The sequence below is a fragment of the Mauremys mutica genome, chromosome 11 (assembly GCF_020497125.1).
Source record: "Mauremys mutica isolate MM-2020 ecotype Southern chromosome 11, ASM2049712v1, whole genome shotgun sequence".
Taxonomy (NCBI): Eukaryota; Metazoa; Chordata; order Testudines; family Geoemydidae; genus Mauremys; species Mauremys mutica.
Window position 1 is genome coordinate 27,088,224 of NC_059082.1, and position 27,414 is coordinate 27,115,637.

Genomic DNA, 27,414 nt, shown 5'->3' on the forward strand with positions numbered 1-27,414 from the left:
TTCTTGTTGCATGTCTGATTTTCTTTCCAGGACTTCCCTGCAGTTTTCCATGTCTCAATGGACTCCTGAATGTAATATAGTCTATACTATAAAAGCGGATATGAAGAGTGAAGTTCCCTCTGATGCACCAAAGAGACAGGAGAGTCTGAAGGGGATCCTCTTGAATCCTGAGCCCATTGGGGCAGCCAAAAGTTTCCCTGCAGAAGTTGAGATGATTGCCAATAAAGTAGGGAATGAATTCTCTCACTTGTGTGGTGACTCTCAAAAGCAGGACATGAATGGCAATCATCCAGAACAAGACAAAGGTATTGTGGTGCGGAAAAAACGCAAGAGTCAGCAGGCTGGCCCTTCATATGCTCAAAACTGTGGTGTTAAAGAAAACCAGGGAATTTTAGGACTAAGACAACGCCTAGAAACACAAAGTGAAGACAATGATTCTTCTTTTAGTGACTGTGTGTCTTCACCTTCATCTAGCCTACATTTTGGAGACTCTGATACAATCACATCTGATGAGGAAAAGGAGACTCCCGTAAGACATACTCAGGCAGTGTTGAGTACAAGTAGAACTCATAGTGCAAGGTCACAAAAGTGGCCTCGTACTGAGACAGAATCTGTACCTGGACTATTAATGAAAAGACCCTGTTTTCATAGCAATTCACCAAGAAGACCTCCATATAGAAAGAGGTTTGTGAAAACCAGTTCCTCGCAGCGAACACAAAACCAAAAAGAACGAATTTTAATTCAGAGGAAAAAACGGGAGGTATTAGCTCGAAGAAAGTATGCTTTGCTACCCAGCTCTAGCAGTTCCAGTGAGAATGACCTCAGTAGTGAATCTTCCTCAAGTTCTTCCACTGAAGGAGAGGAAGACTTATTTGTATCTCCTGGTGACAACCACCAAAACAGTACAACTGTTCCCTCAGGTAAAACAAAACTCTTGGGTTTTTTTCACTGAGTAATCTAGTTGGTTATTAATCTGTTCATTTTATGGTGAATAGTATTTGCATGTTTTTTTCCTTAATCTTTTTGTTTATAGACCTTTCAAATAGTGCTCTTCCTTTAAAAAAGGAAATAGGCTCTGTGGGAGAGTGTACTATAGTTCTCGTGTTAAGAGAGTTCAATATTTAATATTTATCTTAGTAATGCTGCACTTTTAAGTTGTAATAAACTCTCAATTTAATTTTAAGTTCCTATAACCACCTTAGCCCTAAATCCTGCACTAGAATAAAATAATTGTTCCCAGACTGTGGTTCACTGGCAGGATGTATAAGAATCAGTTATTTTAAAAAACAAACAAACCACTTCTGAAATTAAATGCAGGTTTATATAAAAACTTATTTAAATTAAATAGGAAACTAACAACCTATGTTAAGGCCTAAACTTTTATTTCAGTTATTAAAATTATTTAAATTAAATACAAAAAATAGTACTGAGCAATGTGTACATTTTTGCTGCCGTTTTAAATAGTCAGACCACTGAACAGGTGAAAGTCACTGGCTAAACTCTTGGAACTAGAGTTTGTTGAAGTGCTTAAGCAGCTTTTGTCAACAGTAACCTCTTCTGTATGTGCAGAGAGAATTTTAATTCAACTAATTCTGTTCAATGATTAGTTCAGACTTGAGAAACCAATTTGCAGTTGAAAAAACAGGAAAGTTTATCTTTCCTTTTCCAGTCTCTGAGTAAAACTAGGTATGAGAGGATGAGCTCTTCATGTTCTTCAATGTTTAACTAGGTGACTAGAAACATTAATAAAGAGTTCAGGTTTTCCCAGTGACCTCTTGTAACCTTCCAGAAAATAGAGTTCAGCAAAATTTAAAAGTCAGAAAACCAGGAAATACACAGGGTATACACCATACAACGTTAACTCTGCTGTCCACGGTCCTAAAACACCCATAACAGATGTACTCATGCTCTAATTGTTTTTTGTCATTGCAATGGAAAGGAGCTACCTACCCTACATTCAGACACTTAGGGCTTGTCTACACTTGAAAGGCTACAGTGGCACTGCTGCAGCACATCTTTAGTTGGTGTAGGTAGGCAGGTGTAGGAATCTCTCTCTGCAGGAGAATCCTAGCTCTCCCCTACTGAGTTCCCTCAGCTTCTTTATAAAGCCCAGGTGCCTAATGATCTTATGGAGCTCCTATCCCACAGGACAGGGAGTCAGGAACAGGTGTACTAATTGGCTCTTACTTTTAACACCTATTATCCCCTTATCTGAACCCCATCAGTATGTAACTAAATAAGTGTCTTACCATTGTCTGTCTGTAAATTCAGTTTCCTTTTTCCAATAAGGTGGTTCACTCATGGAAAGTGGGTGTGTATAATAGACTCCTGGCAAAATTGTCATGAAATACTCCTGAGGGCATTCTGCAGCAAAATATTAAAAATTCTGTGCCCAATATTTGAAAAATTCTGCATTTTTTTTTGTCAAATAAATGTGGAGGCTCCATTATGGCATGGGAGAGCACAAGCCACTGGCTCACAGAGGTGGGAGATCACTCTGTAGCTCCACCCCAGGACATGGACTCAGCGGTGAGGCTGCTCCCAACCCTGACGCAGCACAAGGACTGGGCCTGCCCCAGAAACACCCCAGGGCCCTGCCCCTCTGCAAGGTGCACCAGGTGTGGGTAAACGGGCTCAGCAAGGCAGGATCCAAGTGTGGATGAGCTTGGTGTGGGTTGAGAACAATCTGTGTGGGGCAACTTGGGTGCAGGCGGCTCAGTGGGGGATCTGGATGCAAAGAGGTTTGTGGGGGGGTTCTGGGTGCAACAGTAATGGGACTCTGCAGGGAGGTCCAGGTGAAGGTGGTTGGGGCTCAGTTTGGGGCTGGAGGGGGGGCTGGATGTGGGTGGGGATAGAGCTTGGTGGGGGGGCTGGATGTGGGGGGTTCAGTGGAGATGTCCAGATGCTGAGGAGTGGGGCTCAGTAGGGTGGGGATCCAGGTGCAGCTGGTTGAGGTTCGGTGAGTGGGGATCTGGGTGTGTGTGGCTTGGGGTGGTCCAAGTGCAGGGGGAATGGAGCTCGGCAGCGGGGGTTGTGGGTGTGTGGAGGGTGAGGCTGGAGGGAGTCTGGATGCTTGGGGCTTGGGTGAATGAGGGAGCATCTCCCTATACAGTGATCCTTCCCCCTGCAGCTGAAGAACAATGAGTGCAGAAAGTGTGCGTTTGGGGGGAGGAGACGGGAAGAGTTTGCAGAGCTTCCTGCAGCCTGGGGAGAAATCTGGGGGGGGTGTGACCCAGCCCCAGATACTGTGCAGAGGAAGAGGAAGTCCTCTCCTCCCCAGTCCAGCCGGGACTAGTAGCTGAGCCCAATGCAGGGTAGGAGACACCAGCCAGGTATTCCCCAGTCCCACTAACTGCCCCACGGTGATTTACCTCTCTGCTGGCTGCCCTGGGCACCCAAAACATACTGCTGGGGGGAGTCAGGTGACCACTCTTGTGGCTTCCCTTTGCTTCCCCATCAGAAAGTCATTTTTCTGTGGGGAAGCAAAGAAATCTGCAGGGGACATGAATTCTGCGTATGCGCAGTGGCGCAGAATTCCCCAGGAGTAATGAAAATATTACCATTAAAGACAAAATCTATTCTGCAAACTGATGGCAGTGGGACAATATTACTTGCCTATCAGAATATTGCTCTTGCAAAGTGAGTGGGTGAGCACAGCTTTGCAAAACTGGCTTAATATACTGAGTATTTGTCTCCAGCTGGCTGGGTAAAAATAATACAGAAATATTCCGTATTTAGAAACTAAAAAAGCAGTAGGAAATAACTTTATTTTTTAGCCTCTTGAAAAAGATTGGTTTGCCAAAAAGTTAGCGGAAAATATTGACATTTCCCCCCCCCCCCCCACTCAATTGAAATTTCACTTGTATGCCCTCAGCAGTGTTCTCATCACTCAGGAACTCTTATTTTAACTTCAGAACATACTAACTTTCTACTTTTGAATATGAATAGCAATGACAGAAGGAGGTGGCAAATACAGATTTAATTCTGTAACTGTTTACTTACAAGTTGTAGAAAACATAATGCAACTTGGATGCAGTTTAAACATGCGTGTAGTATTCTCCCCAAGTCTTTTTGGTCCCACATTTTTTTGGTGGGACTTCATGCAAGTTACAGAATACATCCAGTCATCAAAACTGAAGAGACAATTTCTACAATCTAATCTGTTTCCTCAAAAATAGATAGCCCTCACAGTATCTTGCCCAAAAGTCTTAGTAAAGGGATAAGCTGTGTAAAAATGTTTGTAAGCTCCAGTGTGTTCCTGCAGGCTCCTTTAAGACTTAGATCACAGTTTGGCACTCTTCAGCTCTTTCTAAACTCCTTTTCTAGATTGCCTTTTAGGTGGGCATTAAATGAAATAAAGTGGTACAGGTAATGAGACTAAAATGTTTTAGGTCTCCTGTAGTAAATGTGCATATCTACTTGCTGTCTGCCTCTAGCCTTTTAACTTCATCTTATTTCCAAAAACTGTAGAGATGTTCTGTTCAAGATTATCAGTTATCTCTTATCTGTTGTCTTGGTAATCTAAAACTGAAAAATCTCAGTAAATTGAGTTGTGTACGTTTCCTGCCTCACAAACCTAAAAATGTCGTCGTTGAGGGTTCGGAGGCGGTAGTGTTCAAGCAGTCCTGCTTCTCTGAATAACTAATTATTTTGGATTAGATTTGGTAGATGCTTTTGACTGACTTGCATTACAGGTTTGTTACATGATTGCTACTGTATCCCTTTTACTTGTGTATATACTATAAAATGCACATACACTTTAATAAAGGCAGTTTTTTAAATATATAAAGGTAATAACTTATAAACAAAAAATGAATTCCATGAGTGCAGGGGACTGGATTAGACAACCTCTCGAGGTCCCTTCCATTCCCATGATTCTATGAATCTTGCATGACAAAGGCAATGTCAAATGTCTATAATCCAAACTGTTGATTTTTCTCTCTCGTTCCCTGCTCCAGGAAGTATTGATGAAGATGTTGTGGTGATTGAAGCATCCTCCACTCCCCAGGTCACTGCCAATGAAGAAATCAATGTTACCTCAACAGACAGTGAAGTGGAAATTGTAACAGTTGGAGAAAGCTATCGGTGAGATTAGCTTCTGTCTCTTTTTATGGTGGATGGGTTGGGTGGGGTAGTTTATCTACTGTGTAAGTAACTTAAAAAAAATGCTAACCTCCTAAAAATGTGGATAACAGTTTAAAAAGTGTGTTATACTTTGTGTGTGTGTTTTTTGTATAGCCTTCACCAATGGCCTGAAAACAAGCAAGAAGTAATGTTGTTCAAAATGGTTTGTATATATCAGGGGTCTCAAACTCAAATGACCCCGAGGGCCGCATGAGGACTAGTGCATTGGCCCGAGGGCCGCATCACTGACACGCCCCCTTGCTGCCCCTGGCCCCACCCCCAATCCACCCCTTCCATGAGGCCCTGCCCTGTCTCTTCTCCACCTCCTCCCCTAAGCGCGCGGCTCCCCGCTCCTCCCCCCTCCCTCCTGGAAAGTGCTAAGCGCCACCAACAGCTGTTTGGCGGCTTGGCGGCGGGAAGCGCCTGGAGGTAGGCAGAAAAAAAAATGAAGAGTAATATAGTAGTATAGTATTAAAATATAGTATGCTATTAAAAGTCAATTTATTAACTTTTTTATTAACTTCTTTAACTGTAATGTGAAACGTCAGTGCTAATTTTGACAGTCATTTCATTTTTGGCCACTTAGCTGGCAGCGTTTTGCATCAACCAGAGCATCAATATTAGGTTTGATATCCTGAGACGAAACCAATCTCAGTGTTGCTTGCAAATGTTCATCAGTGAGCCTTGACCTTAACACAGATTTGTTAATCTTCATGGAAGAGAAAAACTGTTCACATATATATGTACTTCCAAACATTGCCATTATCCTTGCAGAAGCAGAGAATAACATGGGAAATCTTTCTTGTGAAAGAAACCTGTAGAATTCTGGAATTCCAACATCTGTATACTTCTGCTTCAAAATCGTGTCACACTGAAGCTCCACTAACTCCATCTGCATTTCCTCTGCAACATTGTCAATTTCAACAGCAAATGATGTGGAAAAAAGTTGAAAATGTGGTTCAAGTGCCTTGAAATCTTTAAACCGCACATCAAACTGTTTGTGTAAGTTAGAAATGATCTCTGCATATTCTTTCAAGGATTTGGATTCAACTTTTCCTAAGGAATTCAGAGTTGAGAAATGGACCAAATTGCCAGCAGTCAGCTGTTTTCCCCCATAAAGTAAGCTTGACTTTGAATGACTTAATACTGTCATACATCTGTGTTATCACCTGTTTTCTACCCTGAAGTTTCAAGTTCAGTGCATTCAGGTGATCAGTTACATCTGTTAGAAAAGCAAGGTTGCAGATAAAAGTGGAATCAGCAAGCTGTGGAACCTCCTTGTTTTTCATTTTCATGAAGGAATCAATCTCCTCTTTAAGTGCAAAAAAACGCTTCAAAACATTTCCACGACTCAGCCATCTAACTTGAGTGTGATACAGAAGTTCCCCATATTCACTGTCCATACTTGCTAGAAAAGAAGTGAACTGTCTGTGATTCAGCCCTCGTGCACGTATAAAATTAACAGTTTTAACAACTACATCCATAACTTCTTTCATTTGTAGACTTTTACTACACAGGGCTTCTTGGTGCAAAATACAATGTATACTGGTGAAGCTAATTCCTGGTATATTGAGGCTGTTCAGTTTGGTCTTCAATAATCCAACCACACCAATGTTTTCAGAGCACACTGATGGTGCACCGTCCGTAGCCAAAGATACGAGTTTGTTCCATGGCAGCGCAGCTTTTTCAATGCACTCTTCCAATCCTTGAAATATGTCACGTCCCGTTGTGGTACCCTTCAGTGGCATTAAGTCTAGCAATTCTTCAGTTATATTCAAATTGCAGTCCACACCTCTAATGAACACTGCACACTGTGCGGCATCTGATACATCTGTACTCTCATCAAGAGCAATTGAAAATACTTCAAAGTCTTTTGCCATTTGAATCAATTGTTTTTGTACATTATCAGCTAAATCCGTTATCCTGCAGGCAACTGTATTTGCAGACAAGCTTATGCCTTCAAAAACTTTCTTCCTATCAGGACATAAAATTTCACTGGCCTTCATAAGACATTCTTTTATGAATAAGCCTTCTGTAAAAGGTCGCGATGATTTAGCTATCATTTCGCTTATCACAAAACTTGCTCTTACTGAATCTTCGCTAGACTTGTTAATCCCTGAAAATAAATTTCTTTGCTTGGCAAATGCTGCTTTAAGTTGCTGAACTTTTTCCTCTCGGATTTTTCCGGTGAATGCATCATATTCCGGTGCATCGTGTCATAGTGCCGACGCACGTTATACTCCTTGGGAACAGCAATCGTTTGCTGACAAATAAGGCATTGAATTTTATCTTTTACCTCTGTGAAAAAATATAAATTCTCCCATTTGTCTTGGAAAACTCTCTTTTCTTCCATGAGTGTTCTTTTTTTTGACGAAGTCATTTCCAAGCAGTTTTAATAAATATATACACTCAGTAATGCACCTCACTCAAAGGACAAAACACGCACTTAGATTTACTGCCCTAAGGCTCTGGGAGGGAGTTTGGGTGGGGGAGGGAGTCTGGAGTGCAGGCTCTGTGCTCGGTGCAGGCTCCAGGCTGCGGCAGGGGATGGGGGTGCAGGCTTTGGGACGGAGTTTGGGGATAGGAGGGGGTGCAGGGGTGAGGGCTGTGGGGCTTGCAGGGGGCGCTAGGACCCTGCGGCAGCAGGTGATGCCGGGAGCCGGCATAGCGGAGGAGTGGAGTCAGCGTGAGCTCCCGGGCGGTGAGGGGGCAGCAAGTGGGGGCCGGGAGACACTCGGGGGAGGCGCGTGGGGGCGGCAGGTGGGGCCAGGGGAGAGACCTGGCCCCAAACATTGGGGAGCAGCGCGCGGGGAGCTTAGGCACAGAAAATAACTCGGGGAGGGGGGCGGGAGTGAGGGGAGTTTGGTGGCGACAGGAAGTAACTGGGGGAGCTCCGCGGGCCGCAGGGAAGAGCTCCGAGGGCCGCATGCGGCCCACGGGCCGCATGTTTGAGACCCCTGGTATATATGGAGGATATCCATATCAGAATTTGTTTCTCATTTCCGCTAGTGATCCTTCGTTTTAGAACGTTGGACAAAATTCACAAGGATGTTACAGATGTCTGTCCTTGCAGAGTGTCTGGTGAGCCACAAGTTCTCCAGGTTGAGAATCTGCCTTCCTACTAGAGTTAGATGCTTTTGTCAGGCAACTTTGCTTGAAGCGGAAAACTTGGCACTGACATGTGGAGCCACTCAGGTGTCTCTTTAACATATATATACATATCTATTTGTTGTTGAGGGAGTGTGTGCAACTTCTAAAACTTGAATTGTAGAAATCATTTTTAGAAAGTTGTTACTTTTTATCAAAGCTGATTTCTGATAAAAGGGAGTTACATAGACTGAGACGTTAAGGCCAGAAAGGACCATCATTATCCTCTAGTCTGACCTCTTGCACATTGCAGGCCACAGAACCTTACCTACCCACTCCTTTAATAGACCCATAACTTCTGACTGAGTTACTGAAGTCCTCAAATCTTGATTTAAAGACGCCAGGTTATAGAGAATCCACCATTTACACTAGTTTAAACCTGGAAGTGACCCGTCTCATGCTATAGAGGAAGGTGAACAATCCTTAGGGTCTGTGCCAATCTGACCTGGGGGAAAATTCCTTCCTGACCCCAAATACGGTGATCAGTTAGACCCTAAAGGTATGTCTACACTACGAAATTAGGTTGATTTTATAGAAGTCGATTTTTAGAAATCCATTTTATACTGTCGATTGTGTATGTCCCCACTAAGCGCATTAAGTCGGCGGAGTGTGTCCTCACTACCATGGCTAGCATCAACTTACGGAGCGGTGCACTGTGGGTAGCTATCCTGCAGTCTCCGCTGCCCATTGGTATTCTGGGTTAAGCTCCTAATGCCTGATGGGGCAAAAACATTGTCGCAGGTGGTTTTGGGTACATGTCGTCAGTCGCCCTTCCCTCCGTGAAAGCAATGGCAGACAAGCGTTTCGCGTCTTTTTTCCTGGGTTACCTGTGCAGACGCCATACCATGGCAAGCATGGAGACCGCTCAGCTCACATTCACTGCTGCTGTTGTTGGCAAGTCTACTGTGGGGGCTGCTGTGATCCAAGTAGCCAATGCAATAATTGATGTTCTGTTATCAAGGGTAGTGACTCTGGGAAATGTGAAGGCCTTTTTAGATTTTAGGTGCATCATATTCCTGTCCTTTGTCACTGGTGAAAAGTCTTGCAGCCGTACATTCCAGTCCAGTTGGCACTGTAACACCCCATAAGCACTTCTGTGGTTGACACATGTAACAGCTCCAGGGCTCTTGTTCTTTTGCCTTGGCCAAGGTAACTTGCTGTACCAGGTCCTCCAAGCATTCGACCCAGAAGCACCTGCAGCAGCTGGCATTGCTACACAGGAGCAGCTCCTTGCCTTCGCAGCAGACGGTGCAGTAGGACTGGTACCTGTCCTCATCATACATGTAGAAGAGCTCCAGGAATCAATCCTTGCAAGTCTAGCAAAGGCCCCCCTCAAACAGCAGGTGGAATAGGGCTGGGTTTTTTCTCTCACACGATAAACAACTGTCTTCAAGGCTCCTGTTTGTGACCTCAGAAACCATTTGGTCTCTGCTCTGGTCCTCCTCCACCCACTCCTTGCTGTTGTTGCAGAAGTTAGTCTTTAGCCACTTGACCGGGGGTTCTGGGAATGTCTTCCCTGCTTGGCTCCTAGCAACTTCGAGGGCATGGTGTACAGCTCATCAATAGGAGACCAGCTTATTAAACGTGGAGTGGTTGACATGCTGCCTAAAAGGTATGCTGCCATCAGACCCACCAGCTTGTCTGCTAAAACCTCAGAGAACTTTCCATCCCCAAACCATTGCACCCAGTGCAGGTGAGAGGGATAGCTCAGTGGTTTGAGCATTGGCCTGCTAAACCCAGGGTTGTGAGTTCAGTCCCTGAGGAGGCCATTTAGGGATCTGGGGCAAATATCTGTCTGGGGATTGGTCCTGCTTTGAGCAGGGGATTGGTCTAGATGACTTCCTGAGGTCCCTTCCAACCCTGATATTCTATGGTTCCATGATTCATTCTGGAGATTGCCTGACATTTGGATGTGACTCTGTAGGAGACGACGATTTTAGGCCACCAGGAGAAGCCCTTGATCTTCCCCCCACACGAGCTGCCCAATTCCAAAATCTTTCCCATCCTGGTATTCCACCACTTCCCCTGCTACTCTGCTCTCCAGCTCCCCAACGATGAGCTCGGGGGATCCGTTCTGGTCCTCCTGGGTGCTGCTGGCAGACATGGTACTGCTGCTCTGGGAGAACTCCTTGGAATCCTCCTCAGTGAGGTCGATCGGGGCGCCTGGACAGACATGGCCATCCTCCTCTTAGAGCACCGAATGGGAGCCAGAGACTCCAGGTCATTCTCTTCTTTAAGTTTCGTCTCATGGAGATTCAGTCCTGCCTGGAATATCATGCGAGCTGGAGGCTTCTGCCTCAGGCTGCTCTCCCAGCCGGCAGCACCACGTGGTTGCACCTACCCCAGCCTACCCCTTGCTCCCATGGCTCATGAAGCCTGGACAGTAGTAAGGAGCAGTTCAACTATAGGCTGAGCAAGTGCAGAATGGTGGTAAAATGTGCCTTTGGATGTTTAAAAGCTCACTAGGACTGTTTGCTGACTAAGTCAGACTTCAGCACAACCAACATTCCCATTGTTATTGCTGCTTGCTGTGTGCTCCATAATATCTGTGAGTAAGGGGGAAATGTTTATGGCAGGGTGGAAGGTTGAGGCAAATCGCCTGGCGTCCGATTTTGAGCAGCCAGACACCAGGGCGGTTAGAAGAACACAACAAGGCGCGCTGCGCATCAGAGAGGCTTTGAAAACCAGTTTCATGACTGGCCAGGCTTCGGTGTGTCAGTTGTGTGTATTTCTCCTTGATGCAAATCTGCCCCCTTTGTTGAATTTACTTCCATGTAAGCCAACGGTCCCCAAGGCGGTGACCGCAGGGGCATCTAAATGCGCCCGCGTCCTGGCCAGCAGTCGAGCATCCACAGAAATGGTCCCCAACCTTTTCGTCTGGCAGCACTGCTGTAAGCCAGCCACCCTCTCCCCTTCAAAATAAAGTAACTATATAAAGGACAAGGCCACATTGCTTATTGTTGCCACAGTGAAAATCAAACTGTTCGAATGACTGCCTTCTGTTGCTTGTGCCATCCTCTGCAGTGGAGTGGCTGGGTGCCCGGGACTCTCTCCCCACCTCCCCGGTCAACTGGGCAAGGAGGCTATGGAACATGGGGAGGAGGGTAGGCGGTTATACTGTGGATGCAGCAGAGTCTGTGCTCTTGTTGGCTTTCCTGCCGCTCCAACAGATGATTAATCAAGTCCGTTTGCTCCCCCATTAGCCTCAGCATTGCATCCTGCCTCCGCTCTTCGCGCTCACTTAATTCTTTCTTGGCCTTTGCCAATGAATGCCTCCATGCATTAAGCTGTGCCCTATCAGTGCAGTAGGACTGCATGAGCTCAGAAAACATGTTATCGCAAGTGGGTTTTTTTTTCGCCTTCTAATCTGCAGTAACCTCAGGGACGAAGATGATAGGGGGAGCGTAGAAACACTGTATGCTCTATGATTCTGGGGGGACTGCCTGTTCACCTGTGCTGCTGAGTTCGCCACGCTGACCAAACAGGAAATGATATTCAAAAGTTCCCGGGGCTTTTCCTGTGTACCTGGTTAGTGCATGGGAGTTCAAAGTGCTGTCCAGAGCAGTCACAATGGAGCACTCTGGGATAGCTCCCGGATGCCAATACCGTCAATTTACGTCTGCACTACCCCAAATTCAACCCAGCAAGGTCGATTTTAGCACTACTCCCCTCATCGGGGAGGAGTACAGAAGTAGTTTTTAAGAGCCCTTTAGGTCAACGGATTGTAGTTGGTTGTGTGGGCGCAGTCATTTTTAGCTTGACCTAATATGGCTAAATTCAACCTAACCCCATAGTGTAGAGCAGGGCTAAGTATGTGGACAAGACTCACCACCCAGACACCTAGGAAAGAATTCTTTGCAGTAACTCAGAGCCCTCCCCATCTAGTGTCTCATCTCTGGCCATTGGAGATACTTGCTGCTAGCCGTCACAGATCAACTACATGTCATTATAGGCAGTCTCATCATAGCATCCCCTCCATATATGTATCAAGATCAGTCTTGAAGCCAGTTAGGTTTTTTGCCCCCCCTTGGAAGGCTGTTCCAGAACTTTATTCCTCTGATAGTTAGAAACTTTCATCTAATTTAAAGTCTAAACGTTTTTATATCCATTTGTTCTTGTGTCCATGCTGGCACTTAACTTAAATATGTCCGCTCCTTCTGTGGTATTTATCCCTCTGATGTATTTATAGAGCAATCATATCTCCTGTCAGCCTTCTTTTGGTTAGGCTTGTCAAAGTCAGACTCAGGACTCACAATTTGTTAGACCACTCTGTTTATTAGCACAGCGCTTTGCTAATAACACCCAGTTAACGTGAGCACCATGCAAGACCCACACTACCTTATTTTATACAGATAAAAGGGCACGAACTTGACAAGATAACAAAGGGAGCAGAACTGACAAGTTTACCTGAGGCTAGACATACATAGTTAATTTCCTTACTAACTTTTACCAATCTCCAATTAATGTTTCACCATTAGCTTAAGTGGACTCATTGTTTATGCCTTAATGTTTCTTTTCCTGACACCTGTATTTTAACATTCCTCATTTCTGCTTAAAGGTACATACAGCATTTCTTTAATCCTTTCTATTTTTTACAATAATTCATTCTACTTTCACAGGCTAAACAAGCCAAGCTCTTTGAGTCCCCTCTCATAAGGTAGGTTTTCCTCTCCTCACCTGCTCCAGTTTGAATTAATCTTTCTTAGACATGGGAGACCAGAACTGCACACAATATTCCAGATGAAGTCTCACCAGTGCGTTGTATAATGGTACTAACACTTGCCTGTCTCTACTGGAAATACCTCACCGGATGCATCCTAGGACTGCATTAGCCTTTTTCATGGCTGCGTCACATTGGCAGCTCATAGTCTTTCTGTGATCAGCCAATACACCCAGGTCTTTGAATAATAATATTTAACAAGAATGACCAAATGATATTCCCACAGAGTCATTTGGTTTGGATAAATTAACTGCATTCTAAACATAAGCATTTACTACTTTGAACGTGCTCCTTAAAGCAGTAGTGGATCACTTATTTGGGGGGTGTGTGTGTGTGTGTGTTTCACAGAAACATTTGTTAATACAACCCCCACTTCCATAAATTTAATTTATAGGTCTCAGACATGACATTTGCGTCAGGTTAGTCTGTGCACCAACAAGATTACACCCCTAATAGGCAACAAAAAACAAGATAACACACAGTGGGAAGGAAAGGGAGGAGAGACAGGATAAATCAACTTTATTTTTTGCACTTAGCCTGGCCTGTAGCTCTTTATCTTCATTTATTTTCTTTTTTAAATTCTGATTTTTTTCCTTTGGAGTACTGTTTCTTGTTGACTCTGTGGTTTTAGCCCTTGCCTATTTTCTCAGTCTTGTGCATTTTTAACCCTTGCCCATCATCTTCAGAGATGCCTGATCAGTTCACCTTAATGTATGTTAGGAGCTGCAGCAATATTTTTCAGGTATGCTTGGAAAGATTTTTCAGATATCTCTCAAACTATCACTTTAAGCTTTTTGTGTATTGTAGGTAACCTTTAAAGTGTCAAAAATGAGCCTAGATTAAGCTGATTGCATTTATAGAACATTAATTCAAGGCTTGATTAAAGATAGATGGGATTCTTTTATATATTCAGATTTTTCTCTGATCAGCATTATTAAGAAAAGGTTTGTGTAGTAGCCAAAAGGTCTAAAAGGAGAGTATCAGATAAAGGCTAGTGTTTCTCTTCTCCTCCCCCAGATACGTGAATCCTGCTCCCATTGATGGCAATGGTAGTCTTGCCAGTGGTAGCAAGATCAGGTCAAAGGCTTGTTCCAATGCATTTTGATGACTTATTGTCAATAAGTTTCAGATTGTATTGAATTTTCCAGCTCCTTCAATATGCAGATTACTGATAAATTTAAATCTTGAATTTCACTAATGGAGTGACAAGTGTAAAATTCTGTTTGTTTACTACTGGTCTTCAGCTACTTGGAAAAGACCTCCTTCTAAAACAAAGCACTATATCCTTGGCAGCTTTCAGTTGAACACATGCATGTAATTACTTTGTCTTTCTCTACAGTTTTATATTTTTGTGTTTTTTATAATAGCAGTGCTGATCTTCAGTTCCAGGATTCAGTCATCTAATGACTGAAAGACGTCCTCAACTCAGCCTTAAGCCTTAGGTTCTTCCAGGCAAGCATTAAATGCCAGAAAATGCCCTGCCTACCAGTCAGTTATTCTTTATTGTGGTGAAGTTATCTGAGTACTTCCTATTCAGACCAAATGTCATGTGGCCTGGTCAGGCACATCACATCATTTCCAGAATTACAAATTCTGTTGCTGTTCTGCTGAACAGAAGGTGCCACCTGCAGTCTTAAAATTCCAACTTAATTCAGAGTTTTAGTTTGAAATGTTGTGAATAAACAGAACGTTCTGAAGGTAGTTGTTCACCACTATTTAGAACACTGTTCAAAGCAAAATAAGTGTCTGTCTTATGTTCAGCTTCACATAACTCATATAGATGAAGCAGGTTACATTTTTAAAAAGTCAAGGATGTGTTTTGGAGGGAAGTAAAAATCTAGGTCAATGAGAATAAAACCTGAAAATACACTATACAGCACTCTAATTTATAGTATAGTTTTTCTGCCAAATCTAGAAGACTGGTTTTCTTACAATACCTATTTTAAATGTATTGAATAAGTGTCGTGTAAGGAATGGGTAGTGTTAATCTTCCCCCACCCATAGGTCATAATAATGTATGAACTTGTTGTCTTGGTTTCAGTAATTTGGGTGGCTGTAAATTTAAAAAGAGAAATTTGACAACTTCTTTGATTCACAGCCTTTATTTAATTTTTAAAGACTTTAGGCTCTGATCCTGCAAAGAGTTGCACATGTGAACTGTACTCCTGTTAGTAGTCCCATTTATTTCAATGATAGTAAAGGTAAATACATGTGTGTTTGTGGAATTGGACTCTTATAACATAGCATCTTAATTCAGTGAGAGAAGATGTGCAGTGTCACAGGAAATCTTAGCTTTAATTTTTTTTTAAAAATACTCCCTTTTGAAATTTTTCATAGAAGTCAAGGGATATTAGATATGTCTCCTACTTAAAATTAATGGAAGGTATATCTAAACCCTTTAGCCAACTCCACCCTTGGTTTTAAATTTCCTGTTAGAAAACTGACCTGAGGACTCCCAGGTACTGCTGAATTTGCTTCATGACATTCTTCTGAATAACCTGTATTGGAAAAAAGTTCTGAGAGATTATATTAAGAGACATTTGTGGAGGGGAGAGAGAGGAACAATAACTTATTTAGTAGAAGATGATGGTTTGTGCTGCCTTAGCTAGTTGTTGACAATATTTTGCATGCTAAAATAGGTGCACCTTTACGCCAATATAATGCGACCCGAGATACCGCGGTAAAGCAGTGCTCCGGGTGGGGCGGGGCTGCACGCTCCGGTGGATCAAAGCAAGTTCAATATAATGCGGTTTCACCTATAATGTGGTAAGATTTTTTGGCTCCCGAGAACAGCATTATATCGAGGTAGTGGGAAGTACACCTCTGTAGAAATGGATGTTGTATTCTAGCTCTATTAATACTTGACTATAAGAAGAATGATTTGTCATTTTGTTACCTGCAATCCTACTTAATGAATGAATTCTATGGCACATGGGGTATTGCAGAGAAGTACTGTTTACCACAGATTTGGGAATATTATGTAAAGTATTTCCATTGTTGCCATCAAATCTGTTATAGTTAAAAAATGGATTATAGTAATTCCTGTGTTGAGCTATTGATCCCCTATTAAGTGATGATTCACTGAGTCGTTATTTAGTAGTATTCGACATTAGCTTTAGGCCTATTGTTTAAAAGGTGCTTGTGAGCAGCTAACTGTATTTTTGATGATTTAACTTTTATTCAAGTTTGTTGCTAGACTTAAGTAATGGTAGTTTCAAATTTTACCCTCCTCTGGGGAGAATTATATTAGGATTGAGACATGGAGTTAATCTTCAGATATTTGATCTTAAGTGATATTCTTTCTCTTTGCCAAAACTAAAGTAATAATCATATTTAAAATTCTCAAGTGCTAATGGCCTGAAAATTGAAAAGTTCAGTATTTTAAAAAAACATTAAATTTGTTAACCTCAAAGTGGGAGATGAAATAAGTATGAGAGATCCAAAGCTGTGACTTTGTGTAAGGAACCTGTTTGTGGGAGACTTTAAAAAAAAAAATCAAAACAGTTAGTTGATCCCTTCTCTCTCGTATAAATAAAACAAAGAAAGGGATTACTTCTTCAAACACTGTTTAAAAGGGGATAGTGTATAGAAGAACCCTTAACAAAGTTCCTAAATTATGCATCTGGTATATGTGTAATTTACAAACTAAGGAAGTAAAACTGGAGCAAAAATTATGACACTTTATAGTACTTTTCTTTAATAAAAAAAAAAAAATCAACAGTGCACATCAACTTTTTTTTGGTAGTAATGAGATGAGGAAATCTTCCTGGAACTCAGCTGACTGGCAGTATGTTGAAATTAATCCCTACTGGCCACTCATAGTCAAATCATTACTAGTTAAGGTCAGAAAGAAGAAAATGTAATATTAAGCAAAGCATTTAAATTATTTTGGCTCATGGTGAGTCCTTCTTTCAGATGATGATAATGTTACTAGTGGTGGGGGAGGAGGATATTGAGGGAAAATGTGCCTGCTAGAACTGTGTGTAGGGAACAGTAATTCCATTTTAGGAGGGTTGTCAGAGCAACTTGTTTGTTACTTTGAACCAAATCAAAACGTTTTGATTTTTGTAGCAAAACCCGGCAAAAATTAGTTTCTGAAATAGCAAAATGTTTAGTCCCAAATGTCATAACAAAATATTTTGACCTGGAACAGAAATTGTTGTGTGCAGTTTTCAGTGTGTCATTTAGTCAGGGCAGGGAAGAGGGGTAGCTGAGGAGTAGGACACTGACTTTAAAACAATCAAATGGGCTAGGATGAGTAGTGGTGGTGGTGGAGAGGTGAAAGAGGAGTGGAGCCCCTTGCCACACAACTGTCCCTCTACTCCAGTGTTTGGGAGCACTTTTCTGTGGTGATAGGGGCTGTCAAACGTGTCTGCCACTACTGCAAAGGGCGGGGGGGAGCTTCTTCTGGCTCCCCATAGCATCTCTTGGTACCACCTCCTTAGGTGGGACCACAGATTGCTAGTCCCACAGACTGCATCCACCATGAATGCATTGAGGCGGAGAGCTGTTGACAATGCTATCCAAAAACTGGCTCTCAACCAGACTGAGGCAGTGAGTGAAGCTAGGGATGTGGAGGAGACCATTGTGCTCTGTCTTTGATTACTCCCTTGTTGCTGCAAAACCAGCCGAGAGGGACCATAGCCACTCCTCTGTGACATCATGCAGCTTTCCCAAGATTATGCTTGAAACAGTGACTGTGGCATGCTGTCAACTGTGGATGTACATGTTGCCAGAGCTGCTGCCAGTCTCTCTGCTGCTCCTGACCTAGTAGGCTGTAACATGTGTAGTCAGCTGTCCGACCACTGAGCCACATGTGAGTAGTCAGGTGTACCCTTCTACATTCAGTTACCCAGACCATACTGTTCTGCAATTCTTAAAGCAGCACGCTGATCTGATACTGCCTTGTTAGTACAAGGGGGCATAATCTCACCCTCCATGTAGGAGAAAAGGAAGCATGTCCATACCTAGCATCTTTGCACATTCTGCTGCATGCTCCTGGGCTTAGCTGAAAGTACTTGAGCGCTTGTCCATATGTATTCCACCACTGTTCCTTCTCACTACCCACTGCTGCAAGACTGAGCTCCTCAGTGTCTGCATCTTTATGCATCCCTTTTTGCTCTTAGCTGTAAGTGTGTGTACTCCCTTCTTTTTCTTCTCTGACTGGAGTTTCCTGGTATTGGGTCATGGGAAGGGATGTTATTAAGTCTCCTGGGTTTAAGTATTGCCCCTCTTGCAGGTTGGCAGTTCAGTAAATGATGGCACACAACATGCCATTTTGTTTAGGAGAAGCACATCTCTGATAAATGTGTGGTGTGCAATTCCTTTTCTAGAAGGTCCTTGAAAGCTAGAGAGGCACATTTAAAGATGATTTTGTTAGATCTATCTATGTTGCTAGTCCCTGATCTGGGGAGGGCAGACCCCCTTGGAAAAGTTTCACCTTGGTGCAGGAGTGTCCTCATCAGCTTCAGATACACTAACTGAGCTCCATCTGGAAAGACCCATGATGGCTTCAGACAGAGGTACGGCTGATAAAACCTAAGTCCTCAGATAAGAACATAAGAATGGTCTGACCTGGTATGGCCAAAGGTGCATCTAGCCCAGTATCCTGTCTACTGACAGTGCCCAATGCCAGGTGCCCCAGAGGGAGTGAACCTAACAGGTAATGATCAAGTGATCTCTTTCCTGCCATCCATCTCCACCCTTGGACAAACGGATTCTAGGGACACCATTACTTCCCATCCTGGCTAATAGCCATTAGTGGACTTAACCTCCATGAATTTATCCAGTTCTCTTTTAAATGCTGTTACAGTCCTAGCCTTCACAACCTCCTCAGGCAAGGAGTTCCACAAGTTGACTGTGCGCTGTGTGAAGAAGAACTTCCTTTTATTTGTTTTAAACCTGCTGCCCATTAATTTCATTTAGTGACCCCTAGTTCTTGTAGTGTGGGAATAAGTAAATAACTTTTCTTTATCTACTTTCTCCACATCACTCATGATTTTATATACCTCTATCATATCCCCAGGGCCGGCACTTCCATTAGGCGAGCCTAGGCGGTTGCCTAGGGTGCCAGGATTCGGGGGGCGGCATTTTGTGCGCTCCCCACGGGGCGCACGGGAGCTTCCAGTTCCGCTTCCGTTGCACTGCCGAAGAAGGACCTTCTGCCGACATGCCGCGGAAAACAGCGGCAGGCAATTGAGCAGCTCAATGACTGCCGCTGTTGCCTGTGGCATTTCGGCGGAGGGTCCTTCTTCGGCGGCGCAATGGGAGTGGGACCGGAAGCTCCTGCGTGCCCTGTGGGGAGCACACAAAATGCCGCCCCCCGAATTCTGCCTAGGGTGCCAGAAACTCTGGCGCCGCTCCTGCATATCCCCCCTTAGTCTCCTCTTTTCCAAGCTGAAAAGTCCTAGCCTCTTTAATCTTTCCTCATATGGGACCCGTTCCAAACCCCTAATCATTTTAGTTGCCCTTCTCTGAACCTTTTCTAGTGGCAGTATATCTTTTTTGAGATGAGGAGACTACATCTATACGCAGTATTCAAGATGTGGGTGTACCATCAATTTATAAAAGGGCAATAATATATTGTGTCTTATTCTCTATCCCCTTTTTAATGATTCCTAACATCCTGTTTGCTTTTTTGACCGCCTCTGCACACTGCGTGGACATCTTCAGAGAACTATCCACGATGACTCCAAGATCTTTTTCCTGATTCGTTGTAGCTAAATTAGCCCCCATCATATTGTATGTATAGTTGGGGTTATTTTTTTCCAATGTGCATTACTTTACATTTATCCACATTAAATTTCATTTGCCATTTTGTTGCCCAATCACTTAGTTTTGTGAGATCTTTTTGAAGTTCTTCACAGTCTGCTTTGGTCTTAACTATCTTGAGTAGTTTAGTATCATCTGCAAACTTTGCCACCTCACTGTTTACCCCTTTCTCCGGATCATTTTATGAATAAGTTGAATAGGATTTGTCCTAGGACTGACCCTTGGGGAACACCACTAGTTACTCCTCTCCATTCTGAGAATTTACCATTAATTCCTACCCTTTGTTCCCTTTCTTTTAACCAGTTCTCAATCCATGAAAGGACCTTCCCTCTTATCCTATGACAACTTAATTTTACGTAAGAGCCTTTGGTGAGGGACCTTGTCAAAGGCTTTCTGGAAATCTAAGTACACTATGTTCACTAGATCCCCCTTGTCCACATGTTTGACCCCTTCAAAGAATTCTAATAGATTAGTAAGACATGATTTCCCTTTACAGAAACCGTGTTGACTTTTGCCCAACAATTTATGTTCCTCTAGATGTCTGACAATTTTATTCTTTACTATTGTATCGACTAATTTGCCAGGTACTGATGTTAGACTTACCAGTCTGTAATTGCCGGGATCACCTCTAGAGCCCTTTTTTAAATATTGGTTTTACATTAGCTATCTTCCAGTCATTGGGTACAGAGACCAATTTAAAGGACAAACCCGAGTTAATAGTTCTGCAACTTCACATTTGAGTTCTTTCAGAACTCTTGGGTGAATGCCATCCGGTCCCGGTGACTTGTTAATGTTGAGTTTATCAATTAATTCCCAAACCTCCTCTAGTGACACTTCAATCTGTGACAGTTCCTCAGATTTGTCACTTACAAAAGCCGGCTCAGGTTTGGGAATCTCCCTAACATCCCAAGCCATGAAGATTGAAGCAAAGAATCCATTTAGTTTCTCCGCAATGACTTTATTGTCTTTAAGCGCTCCTTTTGTATCTCGATCATCGAGGGGGCCCACTGGTTGTTTATCACAAGGCAGTCTAGTTCACCCATCTTATTATTTAGACTTCTAGCATTTGTGTACAAGCACTTTAAAAAACTTGTCTTTGTTTGTCTGCCCTTTTCTGATGTGTCCGATTCTTTGTGAATGTTTCTCATCTGATCTGTCCCTTACATTATCCTCTTCCATCCTCTGCTCCTGACTATAACTCAGAGAATCTCTATCAATAGACTCTCCTCTAAGAGAAGTCTCTGTCCGATCTACATGCTCCTCTGCAGCAGTCGGCTTTCCCACATCTCCTAGTTTAAAAACTGTTCTGCAACCTTTTTAATATTAAGTGCCAGCAGTCTGTTTCCACTTTGGTTTAGGTGGAGCCCATCCTTCCTGTATAGGCTCCCCCATCCCAAAAGTTTCCCTAATTCCTAATGAATCTAAACCCCTCCTCTCTACACCATCATCTCATCCACGCATTGAGACTCTGAAGCTCTGCTTGCCTACCTGGCCCTGCGCAGGGACCTGGGAGCATTTCTGAGAATGCGGCCATAGAGGTCCCGGATTTCAGTCTCTTCCCTGGCAGCCTAAATTTGGCCTCCAGGACGTCTCTCCTACCCTTCCCTATGTCATTGGTACCTACATGTACCACAACCACCAGCTCCTCCCCAGCACTACACATAAGTCTATCCAGATGCCTCGAGAGATCCGCAACCTTCGCACCAGGCAGGCGAGTCACCATACGGTTCTCTCGGTCATCACAAATCCAGCTATCTATGTTTCTAGTGATCAAATCTCCCATTACCAATACCTGTCTTTTCCTAGCAACTGGAGTTCCCTCCCCCAGAGAGTTAACCTCAGTGCGAGAGGATACCCTAACACCATCTGGAAGGAGGGTCCCAGCTATGGGAAGGTTTCCCTCTGCTCCCATTGACTGCTCTGCTTCCCTGGGCCTTTCCTCCTCCTCCTCCTCAATAGCGCAGGGGCTGTCCGACCGGAGGTGGGATAATTCTACAGTGTCCTGGAAAGCCTCATCAACATACCTCTCTGCCTCCCTTAGCTCCTTCAGTTCTGCCACCCTGGCCTCCAAAGCCCGTACGCAGTTTCTGAGAGCCAGGAGCTCCTTGCACCGAATGCACACACATGCCACCCGCCCACAGGGCAGGTAATCATACATGCTGCACTCAGCGCAATAAACTGGATAGCCCCCACTCTGCTGCTGGGCTTCTGCCTGCATGGTCTCCTAGTTAATGAAAGGGTTTTGTTTAAATCAAGAAGTTATGAATGTAGTTTAGGTTATAGTTTTAAGAAAAACAGCAAGGGGCCCTTGCCCTCTTCCCACTCCCCATCCAAACCCCCTTGCGAAACTCCCTGTTAGCAGCCCCTGGTCGCAAAGCTCCCTGGTCGCTTGTGCACTGCTTTATAAAGCCCTGGCCTGCTTGATAGCCCTGCCCGCTGACTAAGGCTCAGCCTATTAACAGAGGCTTCTAGCTTTCAAACCTTCCTTTGAAGCTCACAGCTTCCAACTGCCAGCCACAGCACACGGTCCTTCAAAGAACCAACCAACCAACCAGACGGACAAACACAAGCTCAGCACACAGCAAATAACCCCCAAACACAAACACACACACTACAGACAGTCACTTACCACAAGGGTGCTGTATTTGCTCCTCCTTCACCTGGAGAACTCCCTTGCAAAACTCCCTGAGGAGCGTAGCTAATCTGGGAAAAGCAGGGACAAATCTCAATGGTAGTTTCCCAGCGAGAAGTCTGTCATCTCACCTCTTTGGTTCTAAGGGGATTTTATGGATTGATGTGGGTAACCACTCTGAGGAAGCATGGTACTGGGGCTTTGGATCTACTTGGGGATGCACAATCAGCTGCTGTCACGGCATCAGGGATTACCTGAGCACGGAGTGCTTTGGAGTCAGTAACTATGGTACGGACCTCATCAGTACTACTCTCCTAAACACTACTTGCTTCTGCACAGAATGTCTGTACCAAGTGCACTGGCATAGCCAACCCTAAGGTTTGTGGCACTGCCCCTCTCAATACAAAAAAGCATGCAGTAACAATGGACCTTCAGCTCTTAGAAGAATCAGTCTCCCTTGTTATTCACTGGACTAAAAATCCCTCTTGTGGTACTGATGCCTTTTACATCATTGGCACAGAGTACTGATCTGGGGCTTATGTCCTGTAGAATACTAGTACTCAAGCTTCAGATGCTCCCCCTCCTCCTCCCTTAGATTTAGTATGTTCATTGTCCTCTTCTGACTCACAACACAGCAGGGAAGGCTCCCTTACTTATTAACAAATCTAAAGGGGAGTAGAGGGCTTCACTTAGGACATAGCAGGTTTATGAGTAGACACTTGCCCTGGTGCCTCTTTCTGATATAATGTCATAACATGGCTCTATTGGAAACTGGGGGGTCTTGGTTCTAGATATCATGCCTTTGCATCGTCTCCTAGAGTGAGAACCTTGTGACACCCTGACACTCCAATATTCACCACTGTCATGTAATTAGGATATGTTTTGTACAAAGTATGTCTTGTGAGGTATCATTCTAAAAGCCTTGATCTGCTAAACATTAATATTAGTATCTTGTTGTGTTGTATGTGGTGTTGTCGTATCATCGTATGGAAAGTTATAAAGTTTGGCTAAGTATGTGTTACTGAAACGTGTTGTGAGGTTGAAAACTCCCACAAGCAACCTTTCAGGTACAACAGTTAAAAAGGCCAGACAATGTTAATGGCTTATTGAGGAAATGCACACAAGCACAAAGATTACCCCCAGGAACTGTGTACAATAGAAACATCTCAGAGATAGCACTACACAGTGGGAACTGTTTGACCCAGGTCACAGCAAAAGAGCTTTCCAGCAAGTGGGAAGAAGATATAAAAGGGGGACAGTGACATCATGAGGGTACCTCACTCTCCCTGCAACATCACACCTGGAAAGACCTGAGGGGCAAGGACTGAACTGTGGGAGTGACAGTCCCAGGCTAGAAGGATCTTTAGCCTTTGTATGAAAACCTGGGAAAGCCAAGGCAACTTATGCCTTAAGAATCTGTCAGCCTGTTTATCACTGAGTGAGAATTTGCCAGTGTATATCTTACCTATCTAGTGTGTTAAGCTCAGTTTGCGATTTTTGTTTATTTACTAAGGTAATCTGCTTTGATCTGTTTGCTATCCCTTATAATTACTTAAAATCTACCTTTTGAAGCTAATAAACTTGTTTTGTTTATTCTAAAACCCCGTTTGTGTAATCCAAAACTGATGGGGCAAAAAGCTGTGCATATCTTCCTGCACATTGGGAGAGGGAGCAGATTTCATGAGCTTATGCTGTACAGTTTTCTATGCAGTGCAAGACGATATAATTTTGGGTTTTCTCCCCAAAGGGGGTGTGCACTTGAGTGTTGGGCAATCCCCTAGATGATCTTTCCCACACAGAGCTGATTTCAGTGTCTGAGTCTTTCTGCAGCCTGGGCATGTCCCTACCTAAGTGTGTGCTACAGGAGGCATGAGGGCCTGGCACAGCAGGACAGGGTGAGGGAGCCCAGGCTGGTGGAACGGGCTGTCTCATTGGGACTCCAGTACATCAGGTGACACCCCGGAGTGGAGGGCAACCCATCACAAACCTCTCCTACCCTGTGTCTGGAAATTACAGTGTCTCAGATTGCAGTTCATGAACCTGGCAGTTCAGGCAATACCAGCTGCTATTTTGTCCTCATCCCTAGCTGAGGCAGTGGTGGTTCTTAGAGTGCTGGTCCTGACATGTATTCCACACGTGGGTATGCATGTGTGCCCTGCGCCCGAATCCAGATATTCTTTGTAAGTAGTGTCACTTGACCTGCACATTTTCAGTTGCTCTCCTCATGCTCTAGACTGAAGGCAGAAGAGGCAGTGCAGGCAAATATCTCTCTAGATCCTTCTTATGTACTGCATGGCCAGAGTCAGAATCCTCTATGTCCACAGATTTCTCCAGCTTCTTTATCAGTCTGTAAATATATATTGTAAATAGTTTTATTATTTAGCAATATTAAAATTGTAATATAGTTAAGCTTAGCTTTTTGCCCTCTTGGGGAGTCCATTCCCACAGACTAGGACTATGCTTAGAGTCCTGGGATTCAAGAATTTAGTCCCTTTCCCTAACCCCTTCTCTGTGTGAGATGAGCACCAGTGCTGCCTCTATCTGGGTGAAATGAATATCTCAGCAAAGTACAGCATTTGCTGCTGCTTTTCCCTCTCGAACATGTGAGGCTTGTGAGCTTTGGTTGAGAGAACACCTTAGAGAGAAGCTCATGAGACCTCACTCTGATCCAGCCAGGGAGACTACCCTCTACATTGGCCTCAATTACACCCACCTCAAGCATGAGCTTGGGAGTGGAGCGTAGAGCTCCTAAGCCCAAGGAATTGTCATTCAGGGCTTCACACGAGAGTAAGGGACACTCTCATAGATTCGAGGACAGAGCTGCATCCAAATCTGCTTCTAAGAGAAGAGACTCATCCCCAACTCCGTGCAGGTTTGCCTTTGTGTGCAGATCTTAAGGGCTTAGGACTGCTTAAGACCCCGCCCCCCCAGGAAGGAGGGTAAAGCATGTAAGAAAAAGAATCGATCTGTTCTGTCTCCTAAACATAAAGACCAAAATCCACTGGTTCCATCAAAGAGTACTAGACCTGACTCTTCGGTTGTAGCAGTCACCCTTTCTAAGGACCATCCGCCCCAGATGTCTTAGGAGGTTTGGAAACATCAGTTCTGATCACTGGAGTGCCCCAAATACTGGGATGCGCAGACACCTATATCTTGGCAGAGGATATCTTCCTCCATTATCCTCAGTCCACTCTCCTTTTGGGCTTGGTCGTCCTGAGAGACATTGCCACACACCGGAGGAGGAAACTGTTATGACAATATGGGAACCCTCTCCACTCCAACCCTCAGTCAAAAGTGTTCACCCTCCAATACTGATGGCCCTATTGGTGAATGAGACCTTGGAAGAGCTGGATGCTCTGGCCCATCCATCATTCCCTGGCAGAGAGAGGGACTGCTGGTACCCGATGCCGTGTGGTCCCTCTCAATCAGTTGACCTCTCATATTTGTCCTAGTGGGGCCCGTGGAACCCAAATGGCAGATGCCCCAGATCTATCATGAGCCCTACCCCACCTTTCCCACATGGAATCTACCAAATCCACTGGAGTATGAGGAGGAGGAAATTGATCCAGTACTGACAGGGACCTCATCCTCTTCACTGTCTCTGCTAGACAACTGTAGGCATTATCAGGAGCTCCTACAGAAGATAGCAAATAACCTCCAGATTCCTCTGGAGGAGGTCCAAGATGCCTAGTGTCAGCACCTTGACATCCTATAGCTGATATGTCCCTGCAAAGTAGCTCTCACAGTAAATAAGGCCATCATGGAACCAGCCAGGGCTGTCTGGCATACCCTGCCCCCCTGCACCTCCACACCTAAAATTGGCATTATTTTGTCCCTGCCAAAGGAGTGGATGTGCTTTGCATATACCCAGTGCCCTACTCGCTAGTGGTGCAGGCAGACACAGAAAGAACAAGGTTACAACACCCTACAGTCACCTGGCTGACAAAGGCTCAAAGAGATTGGACTTTTTGGGAAGAAAGGCGTACTCCTCTACAAGCCTGCAGCTTTGTATCGCTACCTATTAGGCTTTATTAGCAAAATATGACCTTAATTACTACTTCAGACATGCCAGACTTTAAGTACAAGCTTCCCTTAGAGGACAGAGCCCAGTTTCAAACCTTCATTAAGAAGGCAGACTAGTTGGGGGGGAAAACGTCCCTACCAGCTGCAGTGAATGCAATGGGTATGGCATTTAGAGGGCTAGCTATGAGCGGTGAGTCTTGACTTCACTTTTTAGGGTTCCTATGGGAGGTCCAGAATATCATAGAGGATTTACAGTTCAAGTTGCACTTGTTCCCCAAAAAAACTGATGAGTCTCTACACTAGTTGATTTATGGAGCCTATTTATTCTCTTGCTTGATTGGTTTTATATGGACCTCTACGTGATGCAACATGAAAATACAAAGATGCTTGCTGTCTACTGTAATTCTTAGGTATTCTTTCTCTTTGTGTGTGTGTGTACTCTTGTATTGTACAGAACTCAGTCATCTCTTACTTTCACGTAGGCATGATGCACTTGCTAAAATAAGAGCACTACACATTGAAAGCAGAGGTTGATAATGTGGAAAATAATCTAATTATATCCCCGGGGAATAGCCATAATTAGACCTATTGATACATATGGTAAAATGGAGATAGACTCCTAGAAACCTAGGGTTGGAAGCGAGTTCAAGATATCAGCTAGTCCAGGCCCCTGTGCTAAAGTAAGATTAAGTATATCTTGACCATCACTGACCGGTGTTGTTTAATTTGTTCTTAAAAATTGCCAATGACAGGGATTCCACAGCTCTCTTGGTAGCCTTTTCCAGTGCTAACTGTCCTAAGTTAGAAAATTTTTCCTCATGTGTGACCCGAATCTTTCTTGCTACAGATTACTACTTGTCTGACTGTCAGTGGGCATGGAGAACAATTGATCAGTGTCCTCTTTATGACAGTATTTAACATATCTGAAGACTATCAGGTCCCCCTTTCGTCTTCAGAATAGAAGACTGAACATGCCCTTTTTTAATGTTAACTCAAA

At 43.9% G+C, this 27,414-nt stretch overlaps 1 protein-coding gene across 2 annotated transcripts in view; it reads left to right on the forward strand.

Moving 5' to 3' along the window:
• The window catches only part of RNF111 (ring finger protein 111), a 95,127-nt gene that overhangs the window by 18,118 nt on the left and 49,595 nt on the right, over window positions 1-27,414 (forward strand). For both annotated transcript variants that reach the window (XM_044980286.1, XM_044980288.1), the window contains exons 2-3: window positions 31-920; window positions 4,959-5,085. In XM_044980286.1, coding sequence (XP_044836221.1) covers window positions 50-920; window positions 4,959-5,085 — 998 coding nt within the window. In that variant the 5' untranslated portion in view covers window positions 31-49. The remainder of the gene's footprint in view (window positions 1-30; window positions 921-4,958; window positions 5,086-27,414) is intronic.